At 49.9% G+C, this 26,362-nt stretch overlaps 13 protein-coding genes across 13 annotated transcripts; 7 read left to right on the forward strand and 6 right to left on the reverse strand.

Moving 5' to 3' along the window:
* Positions 1-339: 339 nt before the first annotated feature.
* AUEXF2481DRAFT_2162 (uncharacterized protein) lies at positions 340-1,795 on the forward strand (the record flags this gene model as incomplete). The annotated part of the gene is made up of 3 exons (XM_013491153.1): positions 340-892; positions 946-1,662; positions 1,734-1,795. The coding sequence occupies 3 exons, from the start codon at positions 340-342 to the stop codon at positions 1,793-1,795; spliced, it is 1,332 nt and encodes a 443-aa protein (XP_013346607.1).
* Positions 1,796-3,839: 2,044 nt separating this feature from the next.
* AUEXF2481DRAFT_26586 (uncharacterized protein) lies at positions 3,840-4,520 on the reverse strand (the record flags this gene model as incomplete). Its single annotated transcript, XM_013491249.1, has 3 exons — positions 3,840-4,172; positions 4,236-4,266; positions 4,321-4,520. 3 exons carry the CDS (start codon positions 4,518-4,520, stop codon positions 3,840-3,842), a joined length of 564 nt encoding a protein of 187 aa, XP_013346703.1.
* An 868-nt stretch (positions 4,521-5,388) lies between these two features.
* Positions 5,389-5,848, forward strand: AUEXF2481DRAFT_86189 (uncharacterized protein; the record flags this gene model as incomplete). The annotated part of the gene is made up of 2 exons (XM_013491527.1): positions 5,389-5,573; positions 5,628-5,848. A coding segment is annotated over exon 2 (189 nt), but the record flags the coding sequence as incomplete, so codon positions are not given.
* Positions 5,849-6,271: 423 nt separating this feature from the next.
* Positions 6,272-6,711, reverse strand: AUEXF2481DRAFT_26588 (uncharacterized protein; the record flags this gene model as incomplete). Its single annotated transcript, XM_013491250.1, has 3 exons — positions 6,272-6,569; positions 6,634-6,647; positions 6,703-6,711. The coding sequence occupies 3 exons, from the start codon at positions 6,709-6,711 to the stop codon at positions 6,272-6,274; spliced, it is 321 nt and encodes a 106-aa protein (XP_013346704.1).
* A 160-nt stretch (positions 6,712-6,871) lies between these two features.
* Positions 6,872-10,090, forward strand: AUEXF2481DRAFT_105375 (uncharacterized protein). Its single transcript, XM_013491573.1, has 2 exons — positions 6,872-9,209; positions 9,266-10,090. Exons 1-2 carry the CDS (start codon positions 7,175-7,177, stop codon positions 9,763-9,765), a joined length of 2,535 nt encoding a protein of 844 aa, XP_013347027.1. The 5' UTR covers positions 6,872-7,174; the 3' UTR covers positions 9,766-10,090.
* A 530-nt stretch (positions 10,091-10,620) lies between these two features.
* Positions 10,621-12,927, forward strand: AUEXF2481DRAFT_472207 (uncharacterized protein). Its single transcript, XM_013491574.1, has 2 exons — positions 10,621-11,337; positions 11,388-12,927. Exons 1-2 carry the CDS (start codon positions 10,705-10,707, stop codon positions 12,567-12,569), a joined length of 1,815 nt encoding a protein of 604 aa, XP_013347028.1. The 5' UTR covers positions 10,621-10,704; the 3' UTR covers positions 12,570-12,927.
* A 739-nt stretch (positions 12,928-13,666) lies between these two features.
* Positions 13,667-15,471, reverse strand: AUEXF2481DRAFT_36708 (uncharacterized protein). Its single transcript, XM_013491355.1, has one exon. The coding sequence runs from the start codon at positions 15,223-15,225 to the stop codon at positions 13,981-13,983; it is 1,245 nt and encodes a 414-aa protein (XP_013346809.1). The 5' UTR covers positions 15,226-15,471; the 3' UTR covers positions 13,667-13,980.
* A 248-nt stretch (positions 15,472-15,719) lies between these two features.
* Positions 15,720-17,561, forward strand: AUEXF2481DRAFT_46024 (uncharacterized protein; the record flags this gene model as incomplete). The annotated part of the gene is made up of 2 exons (XM_013491456.1): positions 15,720-15,903; positions 15,958-17,561. The coding sequence occupies 2 exons, from the start codon at positions 15,720-15,722 to the stop codon at positions 17,559-17,561; spliced, it is 1,788 nt and encodes a 595-aa protein (XP_013346910.1).
* Positions 17,562-17,639: 78 nt separating this feature from the next.
* AUEXF2481DRAFT_46025 (uncharacterized protein) lies at positions 17,640-19,673 on the reverse strand (the record flags this gene model as incomplete). The annotated part of the gene is made up of 3 exons (XM_013491457.1): positions 17,640-17,678; positions 17,988-19,571; positions 19,614-19,673. 3 exons carry the CDS (start codon positions 19,671-19,673, stop codon positions 17,640-17,642), a joined length of 1,683 nt encoding a protein of 560 aa, XP_013346911.1.
* A 234-nt stretch (positions 19,674-19,907) lies between these two features.
* On the forward strand, positions 19,908-21,293 carry AUEXF2481DRAFT_472212 (uncharacterized protein). Its single transcript, XM_013491575.1, has 2 exons — positions 19,908-20,074; positions 20,132-21,293. The coding sequence occupies exon 2, from the start codon at positions 20,198-20,200 to the stop codon at positions 21,080-21,082; it is 885 nt and encodes a 294-aa protein (XP_013347029.1). The 5' UTR covers positions 19,908-20,074; positions 20,132-20,197; the 3' UTR covers positions 21,083-21,293.
* A 210-nt stretch (positions 21,294-21,503) lies between these two features.
* On the reverse strand, positions 21,504-22,066 carry AUEXF2481DRAFT_72499 (uncharacterized protein; the record flags this gene model as incomplete). The annotated part of the gene is made up of 2 exons (XM_013491503.1): positions 21,504-21,757; positions 21,820-22,066. The coding sequence occupies 2 exons, from the start codon at positions 22,064-22,066 to the stop codon at positions 21,504-21,506; spliced, it is 501 nt and encodes a 166-aa protein (XP_013346957.1).
* Positions 22,067-22,525: 459 nt separating this feature from the next.
* AUEXF2481DRAFT_77199 (uncharacterized protein) lies at positions 22,526-24,418 on the forward strand (the record flags this gene model as incomplete). Its single annotated transcript, XM_013491508.1, has 1 exon — positions 22,526-24,418. The coding sequence occupies one exon, from the start codon at positions 22,526-22,528 to the stop codon at positions 24,416-24,418; it is 1,893 nt and encodes a 630-aa protein (XP_013346962.1).
* Positions 24,263-26,337, reverse strand: AUEXF2481DRAFT_77200 (uncharacterized protein). Its single transcript, XM_013491509.1, has 2 exons — positions 26,010-26,337; positions 24,263-25,944 (listed from the first exon to the last, which is right to left on the reverse strand). The coding sequence occupies exon 2, from the start codon at positions 25,899-25,901 to the stop codon at positions 24,459-24,461; it is 1,443 nt and encodes a 480-aa protein (XP_013346963.1). The 5' UTR covers positions 25,902-25,944; positions 26,010-26,337; the 3' UTR covers positions 24,263-24,458.
* Between the last annotated feature and the right edge of the window lie 25 nt (positions 26,338-26,362).

Below are 26,362 nucleotides of genomic sequence, written 5' to 3' on the forward strand. Positions count from 1 at the left end.
ACCCTTTTACTATGCTTAAGTTCAGCCGCTTGAGCACCGGCGGAAGGGTTTCTTATGACTTTCGGCACGCTAATGGTCTTGACTGCGGCCATGGCATCCACAATGCGCTCCTTCCTCACCTGCATGTCCGATCTTCTGCTTGTGCCGAGCATGTTCTTGTCTGTCAACCTTTGATGGACATCTCACTGTGAGACTAGAACATGGTGACTATCTATTTGACGTCACGCTTTCTTCCGTGACTTCCATTCAAGAGTCTTCCGGTCAACAATAAATATCTCGCCAGTCCCCCTACACAATAAGTCTGCTCACCATTCACGTCCTCTGTCTTTCGTTTCCACAATGTCTTCCGTCGCTCTTCTTGCCCTTGTGGGAACTGTGGCCTCTGCAGCCAAAGTCTGTACCAATGTCACAGTTCCAGTATACATCAACGCAAGACAAGCCGTCTTTGACGTTCCTACCTTCACATCGAATCTTGATGCCACCAAGTTCGCCCTCGATTTCACCAACATTGGCATGAACTATACCGATGTTGTCACTACCGGGTTCCAGACAGTGACCGGACACTACAATATCAGTGCCAAGTACTGCAAGCCTCAAGGCGACAAGAAAACCAACCCTGTCGTTCAGGTTTTGACTCACGGTATTGGTTTCGACAAGAGCTACTGGGATTTGTCTTACGACAACTACGCCTACTCTTATATTGATGTTGCAGTTGCCGCTGGTTACCACACTGTCTCCATTGACAGATTCGGCATTGGCAACTCATCCCACGCCGACCCTCTCAACATTGTTCAGGCTCCTGCTGAGGTTTCTGCTCTGCATGAGATCACCTTAATGCTTCGCAATGGTACCTTCCCTTCGGTTCAGCAGAAGTTTGGCAAGGTCGTTCATGGTGAGTAACGCGGAGCATGTCTCATCCCTTATGGTGAAACTGACCAATTCCAGTCGGCCACAGCTTCGGATCGCTCCAAAGTTATCTCTTGACAGCCCTTTACCCTGGCTCCTCCGATGGTGTTGCGCTTACTGGCTTTTCCATGAACGGTACCTGGCTCGCCCAGACTCTTGCTGACTGGAACCTGCACCTTGCCCGTCTCAATCAGCCTCTTCGTTTCGGTAACCAGACTGTTTCTCGCAGCAAGACCAATACTTCTTGGCTCAGTCAGAACATCCTCTCAATCCTGCAGTCTGCTCTTGGTGCTGTTGGTATAAACCTCTCGACTGATGAGCTTTGGCAAGACATCGCCACTACCGAAGTTGGAGACATCATCAACGGCTGGAATGCTACTGTGGCACCTGTCGCGCAAAATCTGCCCACTGGATACCTGACATGGAGCGATTTCACGGCCAACATATTCGCATTCCTATACCCTGGACACTTCGATGTTGGCGCTGGCCTCTACGGTGAGAGCACAAAACAGCCTGTCACTCTTGGAGAAATCTTCACTCTCGGTAACGGAGCCCCTGCAACCTCTCCTTTGACAGGTCCTGCTCTCGTCCTCACCGGTCGTCAAGACACCATCTACTGCGGCGGTGACTGTCTCGCAACTGGTGGTGCTGCAGCTAGCATTCCTGCAGGAGTTGGTAAAGCATTCCCTCATGCCAGCAAGTTCGAGGCCTACATCCACCCTAACACTGGTCATGGAATCAACTTTCACTACAACGGTAAGTCGTCTCATATGCACGAACGTTGAATATCGTGGGGGCGACAAAATGCTAACGTCTTTGTGAAACAGCTACCGGCGCATACCAAGTAGTTCAGAACTTCTTCGCCTCCAACGGCCTCCAGAGCTCATAGAAGCAGAGATATCACTCCTCGCTGTCGCTCAATAGCTCTTCAGATCCTGACTGAATTAATTTGTCATAAAGCATGACCCGGCAAGTCCAGTCAAGCATATTTAATGTATCATGCATAGACACTTTTTCTTCCGAACAACCACTTTCCAACCCACCTCCCTATATTATCGTGCATCTAAACTATCGAAAAAATACCGTACGTGCGTATCGTGTCGTATGGGGAAAAGGGTTGCGGTTATGTCAATATATTCCAGCCTCGTGGCACAAAGAGCAATGCAAACATCATGCATGGCGGCTGTCGGTCAGGCACCCGACTCGAGCTGTCTTGTTTCTTCTTCCCTTGCTTCCTATGATCTGAACATCACCTCATCTGACTGCAAGAAGTTCTGCAAGGAGAGACTTGCATGCAAAACATTCATGTCGTGTCTCGCAAGCTTTTCGCAAATTCTCCCGCAAGGACGACTTTGGTGAAGTTTGAAGAGACATCTTCTCGTGAATGTTCCCGCATGGTGGTCATGGCTAAGCTCAGAGACGGGAGTTGATGTTCGCTCGCCAAATTAATATATCTAGGGCTGTTGGGTGAAGGAAGCACGTACGCCTTTTGGCTGGACTGGCTGGCACGGGGCATGTGCGCCATTTGCCGTCTCCCGGGCAGGGCCGTTCGTGCCGCCCGAGGGCCGCTCACTTTGCCTTTGTTGCCGAGCCGTTCGAGACTGAGACATCGCGAGGACAGTGACTCCGGTTGTGAGTGCTGTTTTGTCTGATTTATTGTATGATTTTGCCAGTCCTCGATGCAGAATCTGTGACTCGTCTCATACAGCTAAACTCATACATTGCAAACTAAGCCCTTGATGAATTGTTAACAGAAATCACCGAATCTTATGTTGTTCGTTCTCATCCACTCTATACGACTTCGGTTAGCAAAATACAACTACTGCAGTAAGGTGGAGTATGAACTTTCCCTTCCAAGATCTGCAGGAAGAGGACAGAATTCGGCCCTTGCATATTCGTGACTCTTCGCGTGTGTTATATTGCTTTTATGCAGCTACGCCTCTCCTGCCTCATACTTGTTCGCAACAAGTCGGCTGGATTGAGAAGAACAGGGCAGGTCAAAAGTCTTGGTCCGCTGGACATTGGGGGAGAGCTTTATTTCCGTGGTGGACATGGCTGTTCTGAAGTCATTTTGTAAGTCTGACTTGCGACGTGTTATGCTCTGTTTCTAGTGTGCATGCAGTTTGGCACCTATGTTATGCCGATCGAGAAATTAGGAGGGATTTCAGGTGGTTGATCTGAACAAGTCCATGTATCACCCTGACCATTTTGTATATCACGCGATCTGGGACTTTTGAGTTTGAATACCGGATTCCTGGCTGCCACCAGCTTGTACATTCCCGATTAAGGTCTTGACTGTATATTTCCGAGTGGTACGGGTTTTACATCGCACATTGACTCGTCCAAGTCCAAGTGCGCGAGGAACAAAGTCCATAACATAGAATTGTCTTCAACATGGTAGTAGTATCCATCAGATCACCACAAGACTCAACGTCGTTCTGGATGAATATCTGAATCATAATCTAATAGTATTTCTGAGCATATATCATGATACTTGGCCGCGTAAGAGTGATTACACTGCTCCAGACAATGGTTGAGGGTATCACCCTGATCACTTCCTTCGAGATACGTCATAATTCAAAAAATGGCCATACGTCAAGGAACCTGCACATGTCCTGATGATGGACGACTAGACGCATCAGAGAGCACTCTGTGCCTTTAGAAACGCGGGAGATCAAGGAGATATGCACACATGCGACAGAACCAACCACTGGAGCTAGGAGTGGAAGATATCCTCAATCGAGCGTGCCTGCCCAAACAGGCGGGACCAAAATTGCTCTTTACTTCTGTGAGACATGCATTTAGAAGAAGGTACCTGAACAGCCGAGTGACCATGTTGACGACAGCGCTTAAATTCTGACGGGCGTCCGAGTCGTGCATGCATGTGTGGACTCGGTAGTTGTACTGCTATAACAGCTTCGAGTGCGCAAGGCTCACTCATCGTCATCAAGTCTGACATCACCACATCCATCTCCATTCGCAGCCCTCTTATCGTTGCAGTAGATATGCGCCCACCAAGAGTAGGCGCCTGTGAAGAACCCTCCACCAACAGTGTTCCCCAACGTGACGGGAAGCAGACATTTCCAGATAAACATACCGATAGTCATGGGAGAGCCAAGAAACATGGCCTTGAGTCCAAGATACATATACTCGACCGTATGCGGACATTTTGCGGCCGTGGATATGAAGAAAGGTAGATGCAGGGCCAGAGACTTACTAATGCCATCTTGGTTCTGATTGAATAGGCTTGCCTCTTTTCTCCAGAGCTGTCGTTACGAACCTTGAACAGAGCCAGATCGCGCTCACTACGGCGACAGTGCATGACTTACCACATAGGGTAGCCCGTGTACAACTCGGCCCCTACAAGGTAGACCATAGCGAGACCAATGGGAAATGTGGGTCCTTGCAACATACGAGGTAGACCTGGACTCATGTTCTGACAGTCCCGGAGTACCGGTAGTTATAGTCAGTGACAAGGGTCCACCAGCCGACACCAATAAAGCGCCGTAGACTTTCTTGAGGAAGGTCAATGGAAAGTCTTCCTCCAGATGGTGTACGCCAGTCTCAAGTGTCTCCTCAGCGGCCTGTTGTGGTGACAAAGCTCCAGTAGACATGATGCTCCGACACGGTGATTCAAATAGTGTTCAATAGTGCGTGTTCTGAGTAAGCTGTATCGACCAAAAGTCGAGTGAAGGTGTCATGGTGAGGTTTGAACCTGATATAATGACCCTGATGATCTTATCTGATCCAACCTCCTCTTCGCAACGGGGTCGGACTATCCTCAGGCCATTTACACACCGCTAGACGCGTTCAGGGCCCGTATGAAGGGATGCGTCGCGTCTCAGGCTGATCAAGGTGGAGATTGACGTGTTGGTTTCAACAGCGAGTCAATACAAACTTACTGAAGCCCGCTTTCGAGCTCTTTGCTGTGTGCAGCAATATGGCCGACGAAGGCGAGATCTGTAAGCATGGATTTCTAAGAATGCCTCAACTTGGGAGAAAGATGTCGGATCTCGTAAGCAACTCATGAGATTGGTGAACATCAAGGTGACAAAGCAAGCATCAATCTGGATCGAAACAGGAAATTGTCACCCCGCAAAAGCGACACACCAGGGTCACTTCGGGCGGGCTCGGGCACTCTAATCGGCTCCTCCAAACATGCCGACCACAACTTCCGCTCTACAACCAATAGAAAACACATCCAATGCCAAGTTGAAATAGCTCCTTATGAAACCTGCCGAAGCAGCACTCCGGAACTTTGAAAAGCACCGGAAGCAACTTGCGGGAGGTATATACATGTATCACGGAGAACAATTTCCTTTTGCTCGGCAGGTGGGAGGGGAGAGAGACACCTGAGATGGCGTGACCTTTTGTCACTTTGGCGGAATTGCTCCACATTGTCATGCCAAAACGTGAGTGGGGCACGCGGTTGCGCATAATGGTATGATTTAGGCGGTCTTTGCGCCATAAGGCAGCACTGCATGTGAGTCGTTTTTAGGTTCATCAAGGTGGGCTGTGGTAGGTATAAAGGGAGGAGCTCCTCCTGGGTCTGAGGTTCGAGGGTATTTTCAGCATTTAAGAAGGATTCATCACCAACATTGTCTTGTCGCGTAAATCTGTTTATAACGCCGATTGATCGTACACAATCATCATACACTATCTGACTTGTGAGTGTTGGCTTTGCAAGTTGCTTCGAATGATTTCTCTAACAACACATGCAGACTACATTCATCATACGCACATTCACCACCATGACGTCCCCATCAGCAGCACTCATGCAGAGCATCCGCTCGGGCACCACTCACTTCAACGCCATGAGTCCCAAGGATCGCGTCAAGCTTGTCGGAATCATGGGATACTGCACACTCGCCTTTAGCGCACCCTTTGCCGGAGCTGCAGAGGCAAGTAGACGTACACGCGATGATACCACATACGCAAAGATGTGAGTACTTGATCACGGCATGCGTTAGTGTGTCACCATACTTACAGTATCATAGGCGACCTCTCAGCTACAGAGATTGCCTCGCCAATGGCTCTCGCCTCGAAGATTACGCCGGTCTTGCTCGTAGATCTTGAAGTTGCACATCTGATGACGATCGGTTCCGAAGGACAAGGCGTTTGGAAAACAGTCAGGCGTGGCTCTGCATGGTACGGGGCGTTTAAGCATATGGATCCTGACACAAGGACATTGATTTTGAGAGCGGAGAATGATCGGGTTGTTGTGTTTTTATGATATCCAGGAACAGGAAATGCAAGCTGCAACGGAGCGGCGGTATTTGCTCAGGCGCAGCAGATAGACGGAAAATACCCAAATGAACTCCATGACAATGCTTTATAATACAACTCTTGCTTTAGGATATGCTCTTCAGCTGAAGCGATCGCCCTTCTTACTCCTGTACGGTGCCGAGCTCTCGAACGGACTGTGACCACCACTCTCAGGAGCGTGACCTGAGGCAGGTGACATGTCTTCGGTGGCCTCCTTGCTCGGGTTTGCGTGTGCGTCTTGCTTCTGGGGAGGGATGGGGTAGCGGTTCTGGAGTTCGCGCATCTGCATGCGTCTCTTGTTGTCTGCTTCGGCGCGCTCGGCACGGTCCTTGTTGATGCTCTTCTTGGCGAAGTAGTAAGCGCCGCCGCCTGCGACAATGAGGACGCCCCAACCGTAGCTGTGATGGCGAGTGAAGTTAGAAGGTGTGTGATGCGACACGAAGATTTGGATTGCAAGCGTACCCGACAGATCTGACCTGTGGGGCAAGTTAGTCGTCTGGATGGCGCAATGTGGTCTTCCTTTGAGCTTACAGTGTTCATGTTTGATGTGTGGTGAGTGAATTGGTAATTGCAAGAAAAGTGGATGGTTTACAACAACAGGATGCCTAGGAGTAGAAGAATCGGGCAAAGTCGTGGCAGTCAAATGGTTGCATCACCTGAGATTCGAAGTAGAAGGCAGCCCCAACCGCTCCTTCCTTGTCAAACAGCAACCCTAGCCGATTATCTTCTCGATACATTTGATTACGACACAGGAACGTCTCCTAAAGTGAACAGATGTAACAGACTGCCGAGTACTCTTGTCACATGCCGGCGCATGCTGTTACTGCCTTGATCGAAGGCCGGTGTTAGCGGAAACAAGCTCCTTCCATTTCCATGACCGAAGCTTCTCCGCCTCTTGAACAATTCCGTCATCCGTCATCCGTCATTCTACCAAACACAAATCAACTCTATCAAGGCAGACACTCGTTCAACAAACCATCGATCCGCCTTCCACATCCTCGCCATGCCGCCCAAACGCAAGGCCGCCGCTGCCACTGGCTCAAGGCCGCCAAAGAGGGTGGCGTCCGGCGTGAACACCCCAGTGAGCATGGGCAGTAGTGACGATGAATACATGTCCGACGACGCAGACAACGACGTCCACGAGCACGACTACGACGACGTCGTCAAGAAGTTTCAGGCTTCCTCCTACCGCAGCAAGGATACAAAACCACAAGAATCAGATCAAGCCAGTCGTCTCTTCCGCAACGACCGCGACCTATCCGGCCTAGAGTTGAAACCTGATCACGCAGTACGCCCGCTATGGCTCGATCCCGAGAAGGGCAGAATTGTCGTCGAAACCTTCTCTCCTTCATTCAAACAGGCTCAGAACTTCCTGATCAACATCGCCGAGCCCCAGTCGCGAACGACGAACGTCCACGAATATACCATCACCGCCCACAGTCTTTTCGCCGCCGTCTCGGTCGGACTCACAACAGATGACATCATTCGTCAACTCGAGGTCTTCTCAAAAACAAAACTGCCCGATGGCTTGAAGGACTTCATCTACAGCGCAACTCAATCGTTCGGAAAAGTACGCTTGGTCTTGAAGCACAACAGATACTACATCGAAAGTCAGGATGCCTCGGTACTACAAATGCTTTTGCGCGACCCTGTTATTGGTCCGGCCAGAATTCACGAGACAGACGAGTTGATTCAAGAGAAGGCTCCTCAGATGGGCGGTTTGGTCATTCCGGGAACAAAAGACGCTGCCGGCGTCAAGCAAGCTGAGGCTGCAGCAGCTCGCAAGAAGGCAGCAAGAGACGATGATGATGACGACGAGGACGAAGATGACAAGAAGGACGGCGCAGAGCAAGACATGACGGCGTATCTACGTGACGAGGATGACGATGATGATGAGACTGATCAGGTTCATTCGTTCCAGATTGATGGCGAAAAGATCCAGGCCGTGCAAGAACAGTGTAACGTCAAGCTCCAACTGCCTCTGACAGAAGAGTACGACTTCCGAAATGACGAGATTAACGCAAATCTGGACATCGATCTACGGCCCATGGCTCAGATTCGATACTACCAAGAACACGCTCTTAGTAAGATGTTTGGTAATGGTCGTGCCAGAAGTGGAATCATCGTCCTGCCCTGTGGTGCTGGTAAAACTCTAGTCGGCATCACTGCTGCCTGTACTGTCAAGAAGTCTGCCATCGTCCTGTGCACTTCTGCCATGAGTGCTTACCAATGGAAGAACGAGTTTCTGAAATGGTCAAACATCAACCCCGATGATATTGCGATTTTCACATCTGGAGAGAAGGAGAAGTTGAATCAGAGAGCGGGTATCATCGTTTGCACATACAGTATGGTCACTCAAAACACAAGAAGAGCCCACGACAGTCAGCAAGTCATGGACTTCATCACAAACAGAGAATGGGGATTGATGGTCTTGGACGAAGTCCACGTCGTGCCGGCAGAAATGTTCCGACGTGTCACTTCCAAGATCAAGACTCATTCCAAGCTAGGACTGACAGCCACCCTTCTACGTGAGGACGACAAAATCAAGGATTTGAACTTCCTCATCGGACCGAAGTTGTACGAAGCAAACTGGCTGCAATTGTCAGAAGAAGGCCACATCGCTCGCGTGCAATGCGCCGAAGTCTGGTGTCCCATGACAACAGAGTTCTACGGTGAATATCTGAAAGCGCGGACGACCAACAAGCGCTCTCTCCTATCGACCATGAACCCCAGGAAGTTCCAGGCTTGTCAATTTTTGATCAACTACCACGAAAACAGAGGCGACAAGATCATCGTCTTCTCTGATAACGTATACGCTCTTGAGAAATACGCGAAACGACTGAAGAAGCCTTACATTTACGGCGACACACCACAACGAGAACGTGAGATGGTGTTGCAAAACTTCCAACAGAACGAGTCTGTGAAGACCATCTTCCTGTCAAAGATTGGCGATACCAGTCTGGATCTGCCTGAAGCCACTTGCTTGATTCAAGTCTCCAGTCATTATGGATCCCGCAGACAGGAAGCACAGCGACTAGGTATGTTCTCACGATTTTCATCCTCTTACACTCGCAATCATGCTAACAACTCCCAGGTCGTATTCTTCGAGCAAAGCGCAGAAACGACGAGGGTTTCAATGCCTTCTTCTACTCCCTCGTGTCGAAAGATACAAACGAGATGTACTACTCGTCAAAGCGCCAAGCTTTCTTGGTAGACCAAGGCTACTCCTTCAAAGTCATCACCCACTTGACAGGTATCGACGAAGTCGAAGGCCTCCACTTCCGCGACACTTCCTCGCGTATGGAGCTACTCGAGGACGTCCTCATGGCTGGTGAAGAGAGTGGCAGCGTCGAGAACATTCAAGACGATCTGTTCAGCGGGAGACAAATGCACAAGGGTCCGAAGGGCAAGCCAGGTGTTCGTCGCACGGCTGGTGCTCTCTCAGAATACGCTGGTGGCAAGGATATGGCGTATATCGAGTACAACAAGAGCAGAAACAAGGAGCTCAAGAAGAACAAGCCGACGAGTAAGTTCTTCAAGGATATCCAGAGGACGAACGAGAAGAGAAAGGCGGCTGCAAAGGCGGATCAGTGAGCAGTACTTTCTTTTGAGACTTCTTACCAGTCACTCAACTTTCTGTTCTTTCATGATTACGATGGAGTCCTGGGTTTTCAGCATACGCGATTAATTCTATCGTTCTTCTATCAAGAACATTGTCGGTTTGCCATTGTTCTCCATGAACAAGATGTGCTCCCAGCTGAATACATGTGCTTCGTACCAATGATCATTGCGGCTGTTCTTACATCCTGATGCTCTGCTTCGCACGAATTGGTTACAATGGTGAGCGTACACCGGCTGCCGGCTGTCGTATATAGAAAAGATGAGCGATCTGAATAGGCATTGACTCCGAATCGCGCCGTTTCTTCCTAGTGCGTTGAACGATAGGTTCTTGCCTCGATGACTGAATCGGACACATTAACAAAAATCATGTTCAGGCGGTGCGTAGTGACACAAGCACATGCAAAGCCGTCGAGGCGTCACGCTTCGAAATGCCACTTTTCGGTCAGTATGCATCGCCCTTTACAGACGAGCGCGGGGGATCTGACGACCTCAAGATACGGCCGAATGAGAATAGCAGCGAGATCACTGCCACTGAGCCTCGATTTGCTAACGTTGAAGCAACAATCTTTTTTTTTGATGCAGCTCGCAGTGTGCAGAGCCCCGAAACTGATGCTGCAGGAGCGCTGGGCAACCGTTCCATCAACGTCCCCAGACTCTGACAATCAAACTTTTCGTATGACCCCTTGCCTCGAGTCGTGCAATTTCAACCCACATTAACAAGAAACGGTCAAACAACAGTATGATGACGAGAAAGCAATCACTGGTCAACGTGCTACAAGCTGGTCGGCTCTTAGGCCTCATGTGTCCTCATGTGCTTTCATCTTTTGTTTGGCACTTTTCACCGAGCACACTTTTCGCCTATCCATCTCCGAGATCCGGAACCATGATCATTAATGGTCTGGATGCTATATAATGACGACATCATCCATACTGACACGACTTGGGGAAGTGGAAGCAGAGGAGCAATATGCACAAACAGCATTATCTTCCGCTCGTAAAGACCGAATCTCAGGACAGCCAAGAAGACAGACAGTTTTCATACACAATCCACCAGACGTTAGTCGTCCTATAACAGTGTACGACAAGGTCAACAAATGGCTCGATCGACCGGCACAAACTGCACCAGGCTCTCCATTGCTGGACTTCTTCTTGAAACACCAGCGTCACCATGTCATACTTGACAACATTTACCAGCGATTGGACATTGAAGATGTTCTTGCTGTGAGCCGAACTTGTAAAGCCCTGTCTTCATTTTACAACAACATGCTGCCTTTTCACTGGAACATCAACAGGAGACTCGCACGATTTGTGAACGATCCAAAAGAGTTCAGATCAAAGCTTGGGCAGGCAGATGCCCTAATTTCTGGTACCTTCGCACTGTTGTTTTTTGCACAACTTTATTGGCTCGATTCTGGATTGGATATCTATGTTCGTCAAGGACCCAAAGCCGACGCCCTGATCGAGTATATCGCCAGCAACAAGAGCTACGAACTTGACTTTAGCTATGGTTGGGCAGATGATGACCAGTACCGCACTCTCACTAAAGTAATGTTGACGCTTGTATCGCAAACACTCCCGTGACTAATATTGTGAAGGTTCTGATCTTCCAGCGAGTTGCGCCGCCAAAGTCGCCGCAGATCAGATTTCATCTCACCATCTCGTCACCGCTACACAGTATTCTGACCGATTGCGCCTGGTCCACGGCGCACGTCAACGTCATTGCTTGGAACAAGGCATACTGTGTTTTTCCTCATCTGACCTTCATCAACCGCAAAATGTACTTTCTCCAAGATCAAAATGAGTCTCTGACTCAGATACTGGAAGATTACTCAGCCAACGGATGGCAGACGTCGGACAGGATTGATCATGATCAACTCGAGGGATCCAAGAAGCCTGGTGTACGAGAGGGATCTAGAAGACTTAGTGACTCGTCGACATGGATCATACCCCTCAACCTGCACGAAATACGCGCACCCGAGACTCCGAACTCGGTGCTAGAGAGCTGCGTCTTCCAGATTTGTCCAGACCCGAGACCTCGAGAAACATCACATACTGGTTCAGAGTCGGAAAGACTGAAGAACTTCAGCATCAGCGCGCCAGTCTCCTCAATACCACAGCCACTAAGCATTTCTCAGAGCCAAGAACGAATACGGAGCTTGCAAGTCAAAGTTGGGTCGATACCACCGCCACCGATACCGCCACGAAGAGCTAGAGGCATGACGACAAGCAGGCTATCATCACGACCTACGTCACCGCTGGACTCTGTGTGTGAGGTATTGCCCCTTTCGATTAGATCTTCTACCACAGCGCCTAAAATACCCCCGCCCGCAATATCAAGCGATCGCAGGAACACATCGGAGGCTGTCTCGACCAAGTCCAGTAGCTTTTTAAGGCCAGGTAGACGTGTGGTATCAGATCAAGCTCATTCTTCTGTCCGGCACAAGCGCTCTGGAATGACAGTCATGTCCGGCGACATGGCCACTGTTGTCTCGGCGCTTCGATCGGGAGAGATTACCAGAACAGTAGCGACATCAACATCTACTCAGGCTGAAAATACAGCGGGCTCGTGGTCTCAGGAGGTTGAGCATCTCTCCCTGAAGATCAGACGACCAAAAGCTCGTATGCCTCCTCCTCTGATACTCTCTACTGCAATACCTGGACCACTGGTTCCCGATCTTCTAACGCCACCTCCTGATACTCCCTTACCGGCTATACCCAACAAAGACCGGCCGAAGGAAAAGCTTTGCGACGTGCACGAAGAAACGAACTGGATATGATTCTCGACATAACATCTTCTATTGTTCAAGTCCAGAATGCGACTGCTAGCCCATTGTGACGACACGGAGCTGCTCGTTTAGACAATTCACTTCCACCTTCAGGCGTTTCCTGCGACTGAAGAATTAGCAGGATGAATCAAAGGCCAACCTACACGACATGTCGACGCAAATTGCGACACGTCAAAGAGCAAGATAAGCCCATCGTCAGCCTACGCGATACTTCGATGCAGATAAGGATTGCGAGATATCGAAAGCAAGATCATTTCCCTCTACAAGTCCCAGCATCCAAAGCTGCCAGAAACTCATTGAGAAAAACTCAGGTGGGAAACACGTTCCCTGCTCAAACATAAAAGCTTTGGCAATATCAAGTCTCTGTACCGATTAGCAAGATCAGGTCATGTAAAGTGTAAGGCAAAGCCCAGCCCAAGCCGCTATTTGGTACACCCGTCTTGCACCTCCCTAGCCCTGCCGTCCCGTTCTATAGTTTTTGATCTCCGAGGAGAAAAGACAGCTGTGGGTATCAACAGGAACTTGGAACATCCATTCTTTGTGCTACGCGATCCTCTCTCAGACCTCCGGGGGTGAGCTGCTTATGTTGAATGAGATCCCCGATTCCCCGGTGCTACTTTGTCATGCAAAAAACCTCTCTGCCAAAAACTTCACAAGGGAAAAAAGCAGAGAGGTAATTGCAGAGGAAAGCAAGAGTGTGTGTCTTATTAGGCGTACCGTCGGTAGACCCCGGACTTGATGCCCACGAGGCTTGGGTGGGGCGCGCAGAAAGCAATGGAGGAATGGGAAAGGAAGGGCAGAGGATGAGGGACGTACAGTGGGGAAGTTTTTGACATGAATTGGCGACAGCTTGTCAGGCTGGGGATGGAAGCAGGAAGGAGAGAGGAAGAGGAGAAGGAGAGGGACTTTATAGGTAGCTCAGCTGACATGAGAAACGAATGCCTCCGATGCCACGCGAGGGCCAAGGTTCTTGTGAGGGAGTTAGCTCTCCCGTGACGATAAAACATATCATGGAGAAGATTGTGCATAAACGCATGAGCTATTATACACATCTTATAGCGAAGAGATGAATTCTTTTTGATCACTATTATGTTTCCGCGAGTCTCAGGGGTAACGGTATAGCCGTTGGAAACACAGCAACATAGGAAAGCGTCACACTCGTTTCTTCGGCGCTTCGTCCGAGCCACGTGGTGGTTCTTCTACGGCTTTCTCTCTCGCGTCATAGTACGTAAAGTCGAGCAAGATGCCACGACTGCTGGGAGAGATCGGATCAGAAGGCGTTGACTGTGATACAGCTGGAGTACTGTTAGAAGCAGACTTGCAGTTCATTCGATTTTGGGGAAAGTGACTGACTCATAAAATCTAGAGATCTGTTACTTGACACAGGTCGTCTCATCTTGATCTACCACCACGTGCCTTCATCTTCCTCAAAATCAAAGCTTCCTTGCTCTATACTTTCAACCTTTCTTCTTCGACGTGCGACAATCTTCTCAGCATCAAAGTTCTCGAAGCATTCAATCTCATCATCAGTGTCATCGTCAGTCAAAGAAGTGTCGTGGTTCATAACAAAATTTCGGCGGATGTGCCAATAGCTCTTGCCTTGGAACACGAGAGCTCTTGGTCCAAACACATCAAGCAGTCCCTTGTCCACAAGCTTCATCTGTTCCTCATACTTTGCTGCATGATGGATCTCTTGACTGACATGAGCAGATTTGCCAGGCGAAGCGTTCCACAACTTCAGAATGAGGTCGGTCATGTAGTTCAGACCTAGCTCGTGGGGGTTGGTTTCCAAAGATTGAAGATCTACAAAGGTTTGCCTCGCTTGCGGCGTCTTCTCAAGCATCCTCTGGAAATACAGCTCACAGTGTTCGAATGGTAGCGCAATACCATGCCAGGACGGGCGATCGAGCTGATTATAAATGTCGATGAACAATGTCAAGCTCCTCAGCCCCGGAAACAAGTCTCGCATATCTTGCCAATTAGGATGCTTTCCATTTGTGGGCGGCAAAGGTAGCCATAGCTCAAGCGTCCTGATCAGATTGCGACCTCTCAAAGGCATGTTGTGGATCCATCTGTCGTTCTGAGGATATTCGAGATGAGATTTTACATCTCCAGATTCTGTAAGGGCATCATCTGGACTTGTGCTGAGTGGAGCAACACAGAATCTGTTGACACGGTAGAGCACAGGCATCGCTTCTTGATAGATTTGCCGACAAGTGAACAGAATGTTGATCTTGACTTTTGCGGGCGTTGCTCTACTGTGGAGTGGGAGGACTTTGCCAAAAGTTCGGACAAACCTACGCGGTGCCTCAAGCTGGAGTTCGTAGAATCGTTGACGCACTGTCTCCGGCAGGTCGAGAAAGGGGAATGGCTTGTCGGTGTTTGTGCAAATCGCGTCCGAGTGTGTCTCAGGGACCTGTGTCTTCCGCTGTAAGCGTCTAGTGCTGGGTGGCATAATGTCGGAGTGGCTCTTGTGTTCTCTGGTGGGTGAGCTGTCGATTAGTGTGTAGGTGCAAGAGGTGCAGCTGAAGTAGATGCTGATGGAGGATCTCAAATCTAAGTTAGGCAGCAACAAACAGGCGCGATACCTGCGGCCATCCGCTAAACGATATGCCCCTGGCCTCAGGCTGCCACATTCTAATGGCATCTGCCCGTTTCCCTAGATCTGGAGCGATCGCACCCATACATATTTTGGACAACACCTTGCGTTAGGCGTGTCGATATGAGATGCGAATATGCATTGCCACAGCTCGTAGCAAGCGGCATTGACCACATGTGGAGGTCTCTTACAGAACAGTATGGCAACAAACATTCCACGGCTTGATGAGCAACGCAATGCCTGTGGGCAATGCCAAATTCGCGACTGACCGTGTTCCTCGAGGCTACTACTGAAGTCAAGTAAAGCGACTGAATTCAGGATAGCCTACTCGGAGTTGTGAGGTGATCTTGAGCGATCAGCGCCCCGAGCCGGATTGTCGTGGCAACAGCCGAGTTGTTGACTTTCGGGGGACTTTCTTGCGGAGGAAGGCACAAGCTTGGACTGCTCGACAGATGTTCACCCACAATCGACTCCGTTTCCAGTCAACGGTCGTTGAACTTTTGATATTACTTCAACAGCGGTTAGACGAAGGAGACATCAATATGGATATTCCTCACACAGTATCGGAATCCGATATTTCGTACATATCAACAGCGTCGGCTCCATCTCTACGCGCCAGAGATTCGACAGCGAGCATGCCTACTCCGCGACCTTCTTATCTGGCAGGCGAAGAAGGACAAGGCAATGTCAAGGTTGTTGTCAGAGTGCGCAAGTTCTTGCCTCGAGGTATGCGCAAAATATGTCTTCCGGGGTGAGAAAGCGACTAAGAAGTCCAAATAGAACTCGAAAAGCAAGCGCCATGTCTAATCGAGATGGACCCCAACACGCAAAAGACGACAATCCATCCTCCTCCGGCAGCAAGTCTGAACGCAAACACTCGCAAGGTCTATGAAGAGAAGAGCTTTGTATTTGACAAGTCCTTCTATTCCCACGACGAGTCGATGCCGCACTTCGCACACCAGCAAGATGTCTACGCCTCGTTCGGTGAGGACTTTCTGGACCACAACTTCGATGGTTACCACACTTGTATCTTTGCATACGGTCAAACTGGCTCTGGCAAATCATACACCATGATGGGCACCAAGGAGCAACCCGGCCTAATCCCCCGAACGTGCGAGAATCTCTTCCAGCGCATTGAGCAAGAGCAGAACGGCAACATAACATACAACGTCCATGTATCCTACTTTGAGATCTACAACGAACACGTCCGCGACCTTCTCGCTCCTAGGACCACTCCGCCTACACATTTGAAGATCAGAGAGAGCAAATCAGACGGTGTCTACGTCCAGAATCTGATTGACAGCCCCGTCAAGTCATTCGGCGATATCCAGAGGCTCATGCATATGGGTGACTTGAACCGAACAGTCGCCGCGACCAAGATGAACGACACTTCTTCGCGCTCACACGCTGTCTTTACCCTCACACTAAAGCAGATCCAACACGACATTGCCACTGACAGCACTATCGAACGCACAGCCCGCATGCGTCTTGTCGATCTGGCAGGTTCTGAACGAGCAAACAGAACAGAGGCTACCGGTGCACGTCTCCGCGAGGGAGCAAACATCAACCAATCTCTCACCACCCTTGGCCGTGTCATTGCCGCTCTCGCAGACCCCAAGCGTCAGCGTCCGAATGCCCGCCCAAACCAGACCAAGCGTCGCGCAGATGTGGTCCCATACCGTGACTCGGTCCTTACCTGGCTACTGAAGGACAGTCTGGGCGGAAACTCGAAGACTGCCATGGTGGCCTGTATCTCGCCAGCTGACTACGAAGAAACTCTTTCCACACTTCGCTATGCCGATCAAGCCAAGCGTATCCGCACACGCGCCACTGTCAACCAAGATGCCGTGTCTGCTGCCGAGCGTGATGCTCAGATCAAGGAAATGGCAGAGACCATTCGTCTTCTCCAGCTCTCCGTCAATGCGTCAACTACCCGCAAGAGAGACGAGGTCGACCGTGCAGGCCAAGAGATGGAAGACTACCAACGCCAAGTCACAAAGATGCAGAGAGCAATGGAAGAATCTCGCGATGTTGCAGATGTCAAGATCCGTGCTTTGACCGCCGAGTTGGAAGAACTTCGACCCATCACTGACCGCTTGAGAAACGAAGTCTCTTCTCTACGCAGACATCTTGCTCTTGCTGTGGGCGAGCTCAAGAATCCTATCGTGCTACCTCCGGCTGAGACAGACATAGGTGCTGATGTTCACGAGATTGAAGTTTACAGTGATGAGGAAGAAGAGGAAGACGAGAGTAGTGATGACGAGGGATACTCGTCTCAGCATGCAGAGTGGCAGGCTGATATTGATGACTTGATGAAAGACTTGGGCATGTTTAAGAGGAAGGTCGCTGATGATCGTAGCCGTTTCACCGTGCCTGTGGCTTGAACGTGAGATCTCGTCTCACATGTGGTGGTGGCTAACGAGGAATGATTTGGGTTTTATGTTTCTTGTCGTTTGTACCTTTCAGCGAAGGAGCGAGGAGTTTTTCTTTTGTCGACCTTGCTTTGGTTTGTAATGATGGAGGAGTTGGCCATAGGAGACAGAGCAGCTCTTTGGCAGCAGTATATTTCACGTCCGTAATGATTAGCAATTCTTTCTGTCCTTGTTCCACAACAACTGCGCGATCGATAGTCGTTCAAATGATGCACGTATTCAATACTTCTTTATGCCGAAAGCGCATCAACGGACTTGAAGATCAGAATCAGAATCCTAGTCTTCGTCATCATCTTCAATCCTAGCTCTCTTGCTTCCCCTCTCTTCCTCCTCTCCACCCTCATTCAACCCATATCTCTTGACTCCCTGCCCACTCACACTGGCACTTCCCTGTACTTCCTTGTTGCCACCCTTTTGCGCATCCTTGATCATCTGATCAACACCAAAAGGATCCCCATTATCACGTTCAAAGACCACAGGACCTTCCCTCTGCTCAGCAGCCCTAGCACTCTTCATACCCTCCTTTGGCGCCCTCCCCAAAGTTTCAAAACGTGATGTTTTCTGAATACTCTCCAACGTCTCACCCCCATCCTCTCCATCGTCTTGATCCAATTGCGGACGATAGATACTATTCAAAGCCTCTCGATCGGCAAAAAGTGGTTTATCATATGCTTGATCTTCATTGAAGCCCGCTGATGCAAAACCCGAGCTTTGGTTAAACAGACGAGAATCATACATTGTTTCTTTACTCTGTGTAGGTTTTGCGAGGCCCAGGGCTACCTTTTCGGATATGTCGCGGTTTTGGTTGCGGGCGAGGGTTTGCATGCGGCGTTCGTGGCCCATGTTCTTTTGACGCATTTCTCGTTGTGCGTCGGCGCGGCGGGCGGCGCGGAGTTTTTCGCGTTCGGCGCGTGAGTGGTCTTCGGAGGCGGCGGAGCCTGAGCGAGAGCGGGAGGAGTAGCTGGATATGCTGCGGCTGCGGCTGCGGCTTCGGCTGCGGGATGCTTCTCTTGCTCTTGCTGCACCTCCTCTGGCGGTGGAAGCTTTTTCCTCGCGGGCCTTTTGGGCGAGAAGGCGGAGGTTTTCTTCTTTTTGTTCCTTTTCCTTTTCGGCGAGGCGCTGTTGCATTAGTGCTCTTGACTTTACTTCTTCGCGGGCATGGCGGTCGGCTGTCTGTAGGGCTTCTGCGAACGAAGCGAATTTGTCATTGATGGTTACATCTTGCAAGCCACGGCCATCTGCTGCCAATCTCTTGTCCAGAGGCACAGTGTAACCTTTGGGGTTCTTCCAGTTGGACACGGTAGGGGGGATTCTCCAGGCTTCTTGGTCTTCGGCGGTGAGCTTGCGGGGAGGGGAGTGCATGACTGGTGGAGGAGGCGATGGGGGACGGCCGGGAATCTTCTTTGCCTTGAACTTTGGAGGTTCCATGGGGTCGATTTGGCGGGACATGATTTTCATGATGCGATCGCCCTTTTTGGAGTGGTCGTTGCCCATCTGGTTGGCGGGTGTGTAGCGGACGTATGAGGCTTCTCTCTTCTCGACTCCCTTGACATTCTTGGGACGTTGGGCAGCGCTTGCGCCGGCGACCAGAGTAGCGAGTGCCAGTTCTGTCTTTCGCTTTGTTTCTGCGACCGTCTCCTCATCAGGACGGGCAAGTGAGATCTCGCCAGCATTCGCCTGGTGTCTGAGAGGAATAAGATCCTTGAACGAGGCGTGCACAATTCTATTCTCGGCGTGGCCGCGTTTCGCGATGGCAGTATAATCGACCTGACCCTCGGCATTGACACTCAAAGTCAGAGCATTTGACGAAGACGCGTGCTTTCTACCCATGTCTAGAGGGTATTGCGCTACCGAGACTTCAGGGTAGGCACCTCCATCTCCAAAGTCTTCATTGCCTCGAGGTCTCCAGTTGTTGCGCGAGCCGTAGGCAGGGATGCCGCTGCGCTTGGCGACTTGCAATTGCTGTGATGCTGCCTGATCTGCTCCGATGATTCGAGGGCCCACCGACTGCCTTTGCTCCTCCTCTTCTCCGGTGTATTTTGGCTTTGGCAGAGCTGCGAACATGATGGATGTTGTGATGATGTATATCAACGATGCGATCGAGTTTCGTGACGATGGTGAAAAGTGGCTGCGCGTAGATATGAGAGCCTCTGCGACACGCGACGAGAGTGTGACGGCGTGATTCCTGGACAATTCACTGGCCGGTATGGGAGAGTGAAGTCTATTGGCGTATGGTCTCGGGTCAAGACTGTTCAAGAGTCGGACAGGCGTAAGTGTTGTTGGTGAATGTCGAAAAGCAGAATGTCAAAGGATGCTTCTGGCAGACGTCAGATTCAACATGGCCTGTGCGTTTCCTATATCCTCGAGGCGCTGCTGAACATTACGACCATTGCGAGCAACTGAATCTTGCATAATACCTTTGATTCGTTCTTGTCATATGTTGGCTATATACACGTTTATATTTTGTACGTGTGACAATCGAAAACTTCGATCTTGATCATTGCTCACGTGTTAGTGTGCAGTTGAGATACCATCTTCAGGTTGATACAACAGTGAAAGGACAAGTCAAAGCAAACATATACAATCCGATGGAATCGGCCCTAGAAGACGAGTGTCAAGCAATCAACGCAATTTACTCGGAATCCACGCTGGCCGTGCTGTCTCAAGATCCCACAATCTGCTCCCTCGAACTTCCTGGCGAAGTAGGAATATCACTACGATTAGAATTCCCACAAGATTATCCAGATGCACCTCCTTCAATCCTCGGCACGCAGTCAGTGGGCGAGAACATTGCAAAAGGTCAAGGTACCCACGCCGTCGACCTTGCACGTTCTGTCCTCGCAGAAGTCTATCAACCAGGCTCCCCATGCATCTTCGACCTTGTGGAAGAAGTCAGTCAGAGACTTCAGCAGTACAACGAGGACGCCAGCCAAAATCAAGGGAATCAAGAGCAACAAGATGCTCAAAGGAGAGGTCAGCAACTCGAAGACGACGACAATGATCCAGATCCTGATGAGATGCAGTCGCTAGATCTGCTGGACAAGGAACCCCCCTGGATACTCTCAGATGTCTTTACAGAAAAGAAATCGGTGTTTGTTGCTAGAGCTGCTGCCGTGACTTCGCCAGGAGAGGCAAAGTCGTATTTGGCGTATCTACTTGCTACGGACAAAAAAGTTGCGAAGGCTTCGCATAACATTACTGCTTGGCGCATACATGGGCCAAATGATACGGCATTCCAGGATTGTGATGATGATGGGGAGACTGCTGCTGGTGGGAGGTTGTTACATCTCATGCAACTTATGGATATCTGGGATGTTATGGTTGTTGTTACGAGATGGTATGGCGGCGTGCATCTGGGGCCGGATCGTTTCAGGCTCATCAATACTACTGCTCGAGATGCGTTTGTGAAAGGAGGATATGTCCAAGAAACCGGCAAGGCAGAGAGCAGCAACAAGAAAAAAGGGAAGAAATGAAGACATAAGCTCACGAGAATAGTCGACTATCTTGCAGGCCATGTCAACCGACTTTGGAACCTTTGTGTTTTCGTATGCGTCTTGACACATGATTCGCAGCAAGGCACTAATTTGCGCTTTCTTACCTCGACCCCGTTCTCGAGGATGTTGGTGGGCAACTCAACACAGATGTGTTTCGCCAACGGGATCGCAATGAGTTCGCTATGTCGAGGATCATCTTTGAGGATTGAGAAGCAATAAAGAGGAGATATTCTCTCCTTGCTGTATAGGCCAGTAGTCCTGATTAAACTCTCGGAAGATGCCCATATGTCTCAACTCGGAGTGTCCTTGTGCCTTGTGTATACCATCAATTATCCCTGAAACTCCATTCCCATTCGCCACGCTTATGCAATGCTCTTGTAATGTCCAAAGTCAAGCCCGTTCAAAGACCCAATGACCTTCTGACATCCTGTCTGACCTTCTTCTCAAACTCGGCTCTTCTTTCTCTCCACATTCTCGCAGCGTCGACATTGGCAGGGGACTCGTCGTTGGGCTCTGCTAGCATGCTCATGACACTGATCAAGATCTTCTCCACACTCTGGATGGGGGACCAGCGTTCAGAGGCGTGTTCGTAGTGGTTTGGATCGTCGCCGGGAGGATGAAGGATGGATATGCAGACAACACCGTTGGGATAAACTGGATTGCGACAAGTCAGTAAGGAGTGTCGCATGCTACAGTATAGAGAAGCGGTGACTGGCCATTGGGGTGCCAGATGTCGCATAGAAACTTCATGGTCGGCGGCATGAGTGGGTAGTCCTTGGGAAATTTGAGCTCGGCGGGAAAGATGCCACCTTCGTACGGAGTGCCTTCAGGTCCTTCGATCAAGGCTTCCCAAACGAAGAGATCGTCTTCTTCGACTGGGCCAGCGGTGATGCCATCTGGTGGATCCTGGGTAAGGTGCTTGTATTCTTGAAACAGTCGCTTTGAAGCTACTGAGGTTGTCATGGCGTGCGATTATGTGGAGTGTCAGACGTCTTGGTAGGATTTATATGAGCGCAAAGTGTTGGATGCTTGTGATTGCCGAACACAAGGGTGCTTGGTTGGCGTGGACCGTCGAAGCCGATGGACGCCGCTACACTGACGACACGAATCCGATAGGGAACAGTCAGGCTTTTTCGCGAAGCACCATCTATCTTCCACAAGATATATGTCTTGGAGTTTTGTAGAATTATACAACGTGTTTCGTGTCTCGAATCCATTGACCAAATATGACATGCTTCTGCCCTCAACCGTAGCTCTGCATTGGATGACTTAAGCCTTACTGCCCCGAACTAATGAGAGCGAAGACGCTTCCGCTGCATAGCAATCCCGCGGCGTTCGTTGACCAAGCTCCTGCCATTCCCTTCTGCTGGCCACAACGATACCCTCGCTCTCCGATACAACGGCACAACGATTACCGTCAACATGGGTCCTACTATTCAATCAGGGACGACGCCAGATCGAGATACTCGAAAGCGCTTTCCCATGACAAATGGCCAGCGCAAGGACTTACGTGATCGCGCCAGGCTGACACCACATGTAAAACAGAAAGAACTATGTATCTGGTTTCGCCAAAAGTATGGACATACACCATCTCAAGGCACTGTATCTGATAGCTTATCCGCCAAATACGACTGGCTTGATGATCCCGAGGCAACCATCAACTATGAAGCTGTCAAATTGAGACCCTCGAACTGGCCTGATCTCGAGGAAGCCTTGATAACATGGTATCGTCAGAATGAGGGACAGATGAATATCAACTATACCGTACTCGGTCAACAGGCTGCTCGGCTGTGGCATGAGATGGAGCAGTACAAAGATCAGACTCCACCGCAATTCAGCAATGGCTGGCTTGATGGCTTCAAGAGACGACACAACCTTACTCGGCGTACCAATAGAAAGTCGCAGGGTGTTGCTCCACGTGTGCCGGCTGGTGTACGATTACAACGCTTAACCGCAAATCAGCCTATGAACGAGCCTGCTCAACCTGATCAAGACATTGGTGATCAATCAGAAGTCGACTGTAGCGTGTCAGAGCTTGAACGATCTATTGCGCAGTACAACAGTCCGTATGCTTCTCCACCACATCCTGCAGTCACTGAAGCACGCCGACTGTTTGGTCAAACAACGCCTGCAACACCATCTCAATCTCAGCCCCGACAACCCGAGTCACGTTGTGCTTTGCCTCGCATCTACAGTGAAGCCGATATTGTAGATCTAGTCTCGAGTGCATGCCAGATTGCCAGCCAGTTCAGCCCATCAGACATCTACATCTGCGACGAAACGAAACTCTTCTGGAACCAGAGACCGGATCGTCGTCATCTTGCATCCGAGACCGCTCAGATTTTGAATATGCTTTGCTGTAATGCTGACGGTAGTGATAAGCTTCCACTCTGGCTGATAGGGACGCATCAATCGCCTCGAGCATTCGACCTCGCTGGTATCAACGTCAATGCTTTGAATTGTGTTTGGAAGGCTGACACCTCTGCCGAATTACAATTTGTCGTCATGCGAGATTGGCTAAGATGGTTTGACAAGCGCATGGCTGGGCGAAGAGTGTTACTTTTCCTTGATGATCTTACTGTCCATCAAGACGTTATTGAGAGCTTTCGCTCGACACAACAGCCGCTTCAAAACACTATAGTGTACAGGCTTCCCCCAAACTCGCCCGAGAGGTTTCACCAGCCGGTCAAAGGAATCGTCAGGACCTTCAAAGCTCACTATCGAAAGAAGTGGCTGCGACACATGACTGACCAGATTGGTCTGGGCAGAGATCCACTGAAGACAACGAATGTGCTACATGCAGTCCGATGGGCAATCCAAGCATGGCAGTCTACGTCCAGCAGTGCTATCAACAGCTGTTGGATGCACTCTACACTTATCTCGTCTACGCAAGATACGCCACCAAACCCTTCCTCTGAACTCGTCATACCAGAAACTCTCGAGTTGACCCTTGAGATCCAAACACTACTCGACCGTCTTCGACAACAAAACGACATCCGTCTCCACAGCACGATAAATGATTTTATCGATCCTCGTGAAGAAGAGTACAAGGACACGATTTCGAGTGCAGTGACGCCTGCTTTCATGACTCGGCCGAATTATGAGCCTAACGAGGAGCCAGATCAATCGTCTAGAGTCACTGTGAAAGAAGCTTTGAAGGCACTGGAGACGCTTCGAAAGTTTGAGGAACAGGCTGCTGATGAGCAAGTCACTCTGATCCAGCGATTGGACGAACATGAGGAGAGGTTGCGAAGAAAGCAGCGAGAGATTGAGAGACAAGAGTCCATGTCTACCTTGTTCAGTATACACTCTTGATCCATGCATGTATACCTTTTTGTATGTATATACTACATCCTCAATCACGACTCCTATTGGCCAACCATCTCTTGATCACAAACTCCCTAACCTCATACCCCCTCAACAAAGCCCCAATATCAGTGTCTCCATCCACGCCCACTTCCGGCACCTTTTCAGGAACCTTGACATATACAATAACCAAACTCTTCTTGACCTGACTCTGCACCCTATTGACACAATGCAACCACCACCAACCCAGTCTCCCTTTTCCTTGCCGATGCTCCACACTCCCCTCTGCATACTCTGGAATAATAAGCAGTGCAAACTCGGCGTGAGAAAACACAGGACCACGATTATAAAGCAAGAAATCGCAGGAAAACTTCACTCCTGGACGTACTACCCAGCCCAAAGAGCGGTAATGGTGATACACGATGTAGTTTAGCAGGAATGGGTCATCGGGGCGCAGAGATGTAGGTGCAGCGGTGGGGAAATAGGAGTGTTGGCGGAAAAGCTGGAGGAGGGAGGATGTAGGGATGGGAGAAGATGTGGCAGGGTCGAGAATGCGTAGGGCTCCGAGGGCGTAGGTGAGGAAGAAGGATTCTTCGAGGTTTAGTTGCAGGTGTTCTTGGTTTGTGATGGGGGCTTCTTCTTCTTCTTCTTTTTTCGGGAGGGTTGTGGTGGCTATATCGGTTTCGGTGGCCGGAGTGCCGGAAGTGTGGATTGTGGTACCGGTGGGGAGGATGGGGACCTCTACGATATTGGTCGTTGGTTCCTCGGATTTGGGGTCCCCTGTGGGTACGGTCTTGGTTTCTTCCTTGAACTCCACATCTTCTTCTTTTTGCTGCTGCTCTTGCATCCAGGGAAACACATGAGAGACGGCAATTTCATCCACTCTTTTCTCATCGATCTCCTCGGTCGCAGATTCCAGAGCTGCACGTTCTTTCCTCAGTGTTTCTTCAATCTGCTCGGCTTCCGCTCTAGCTCTCTCAAGTTTGAACAGCTTTCTCTCTTCTCTGCGTTTTCTGGTGTTTTCTTCTGCTGTGCCACCACCGTGTTTACTAGCTTTCAGTCTTGCTTTCTCTCGGTCTAGCCAAGATGGTTCACTACGGGATAGGGTGCCTTTTCCGAAGAACCCCATTTCCCAGAGGGCGCGGATGGAGGCATGATCGGTGATGTGGACGGAGTTTGTTTCTGGGCTGAAGATCCCAGTGATGAGATGTTTTGGGTGAGACGAAGGTGCTGAGATGAGTTGAGAGAGATAGATGTAGGCGATGCGGAGAAGTGATAGAGGGTTTTGAGGTACAAAAGCTGGGAGGGGGTAGGTTTGGAGAGGTAAAGGCTTTGAGTGGATAAGGAAGTAGTTGGGCTTTTGTGGCCGTGTCCTGATTGGTTTGGGTTTGTCTTGAGCTGCCGGATCTTGAGAAGGCGAGTCCATGTTTGGTTGAGATTGCGCTACTGGGATGTCCAGCTTTGAAACGGCATTTCCACTGGGGGTAGCCATTGTGTCGTGTATCGAGGTATGTTCTCCAGAGAAGTTCGATATACTGTCAAATATGTTAGATATATTCTCACTTCCCAATTCAGAGAGAACGCCATGAGAGGTATTTACGCCAATGAAAGGCATGAGGATACGCTTAAAATAGCGATGCCAGAAGTTCACACAGTCATGTTCGTGTCCAGCTTGAGGCTTGGAAGCATGGTCCGTTATTCCATGAAGCAATCTCAATCTCGCCTTCGAGAGGACCGCAGCATAATATCGAAACCCCGAGGTTTCATCCCATGCGCTACCTTATAATAGACACGAAGCGATGGACTTGACGTATTTCTTCTTTCTTTCGATGACTGAAGTTTGAAAACTCGCGAGAGGTGATTGTGGAGATTTGAAAGAAATCAATATAAACTCACGGAGATGACTGTGGGCTGTCTCTTGATATATCGTATAGTCGTCCAGCTATCTACAAG

This window comes from Aureobasidium subglaciale, assembly GCF_000721755.1.
Source record: "Aureobasidium subglaciale EXF-2481 unplaced genomic scaffold scaffold_3, whole genome shotgun sequence".
NCBI classification, from domain to species: Eukaryota; Fungi; Ascomycota; class Dothideomycetes; order Dothideales; family Saccotheciaceae; genus Aureobasidium; species Aureobasidium subglaciale.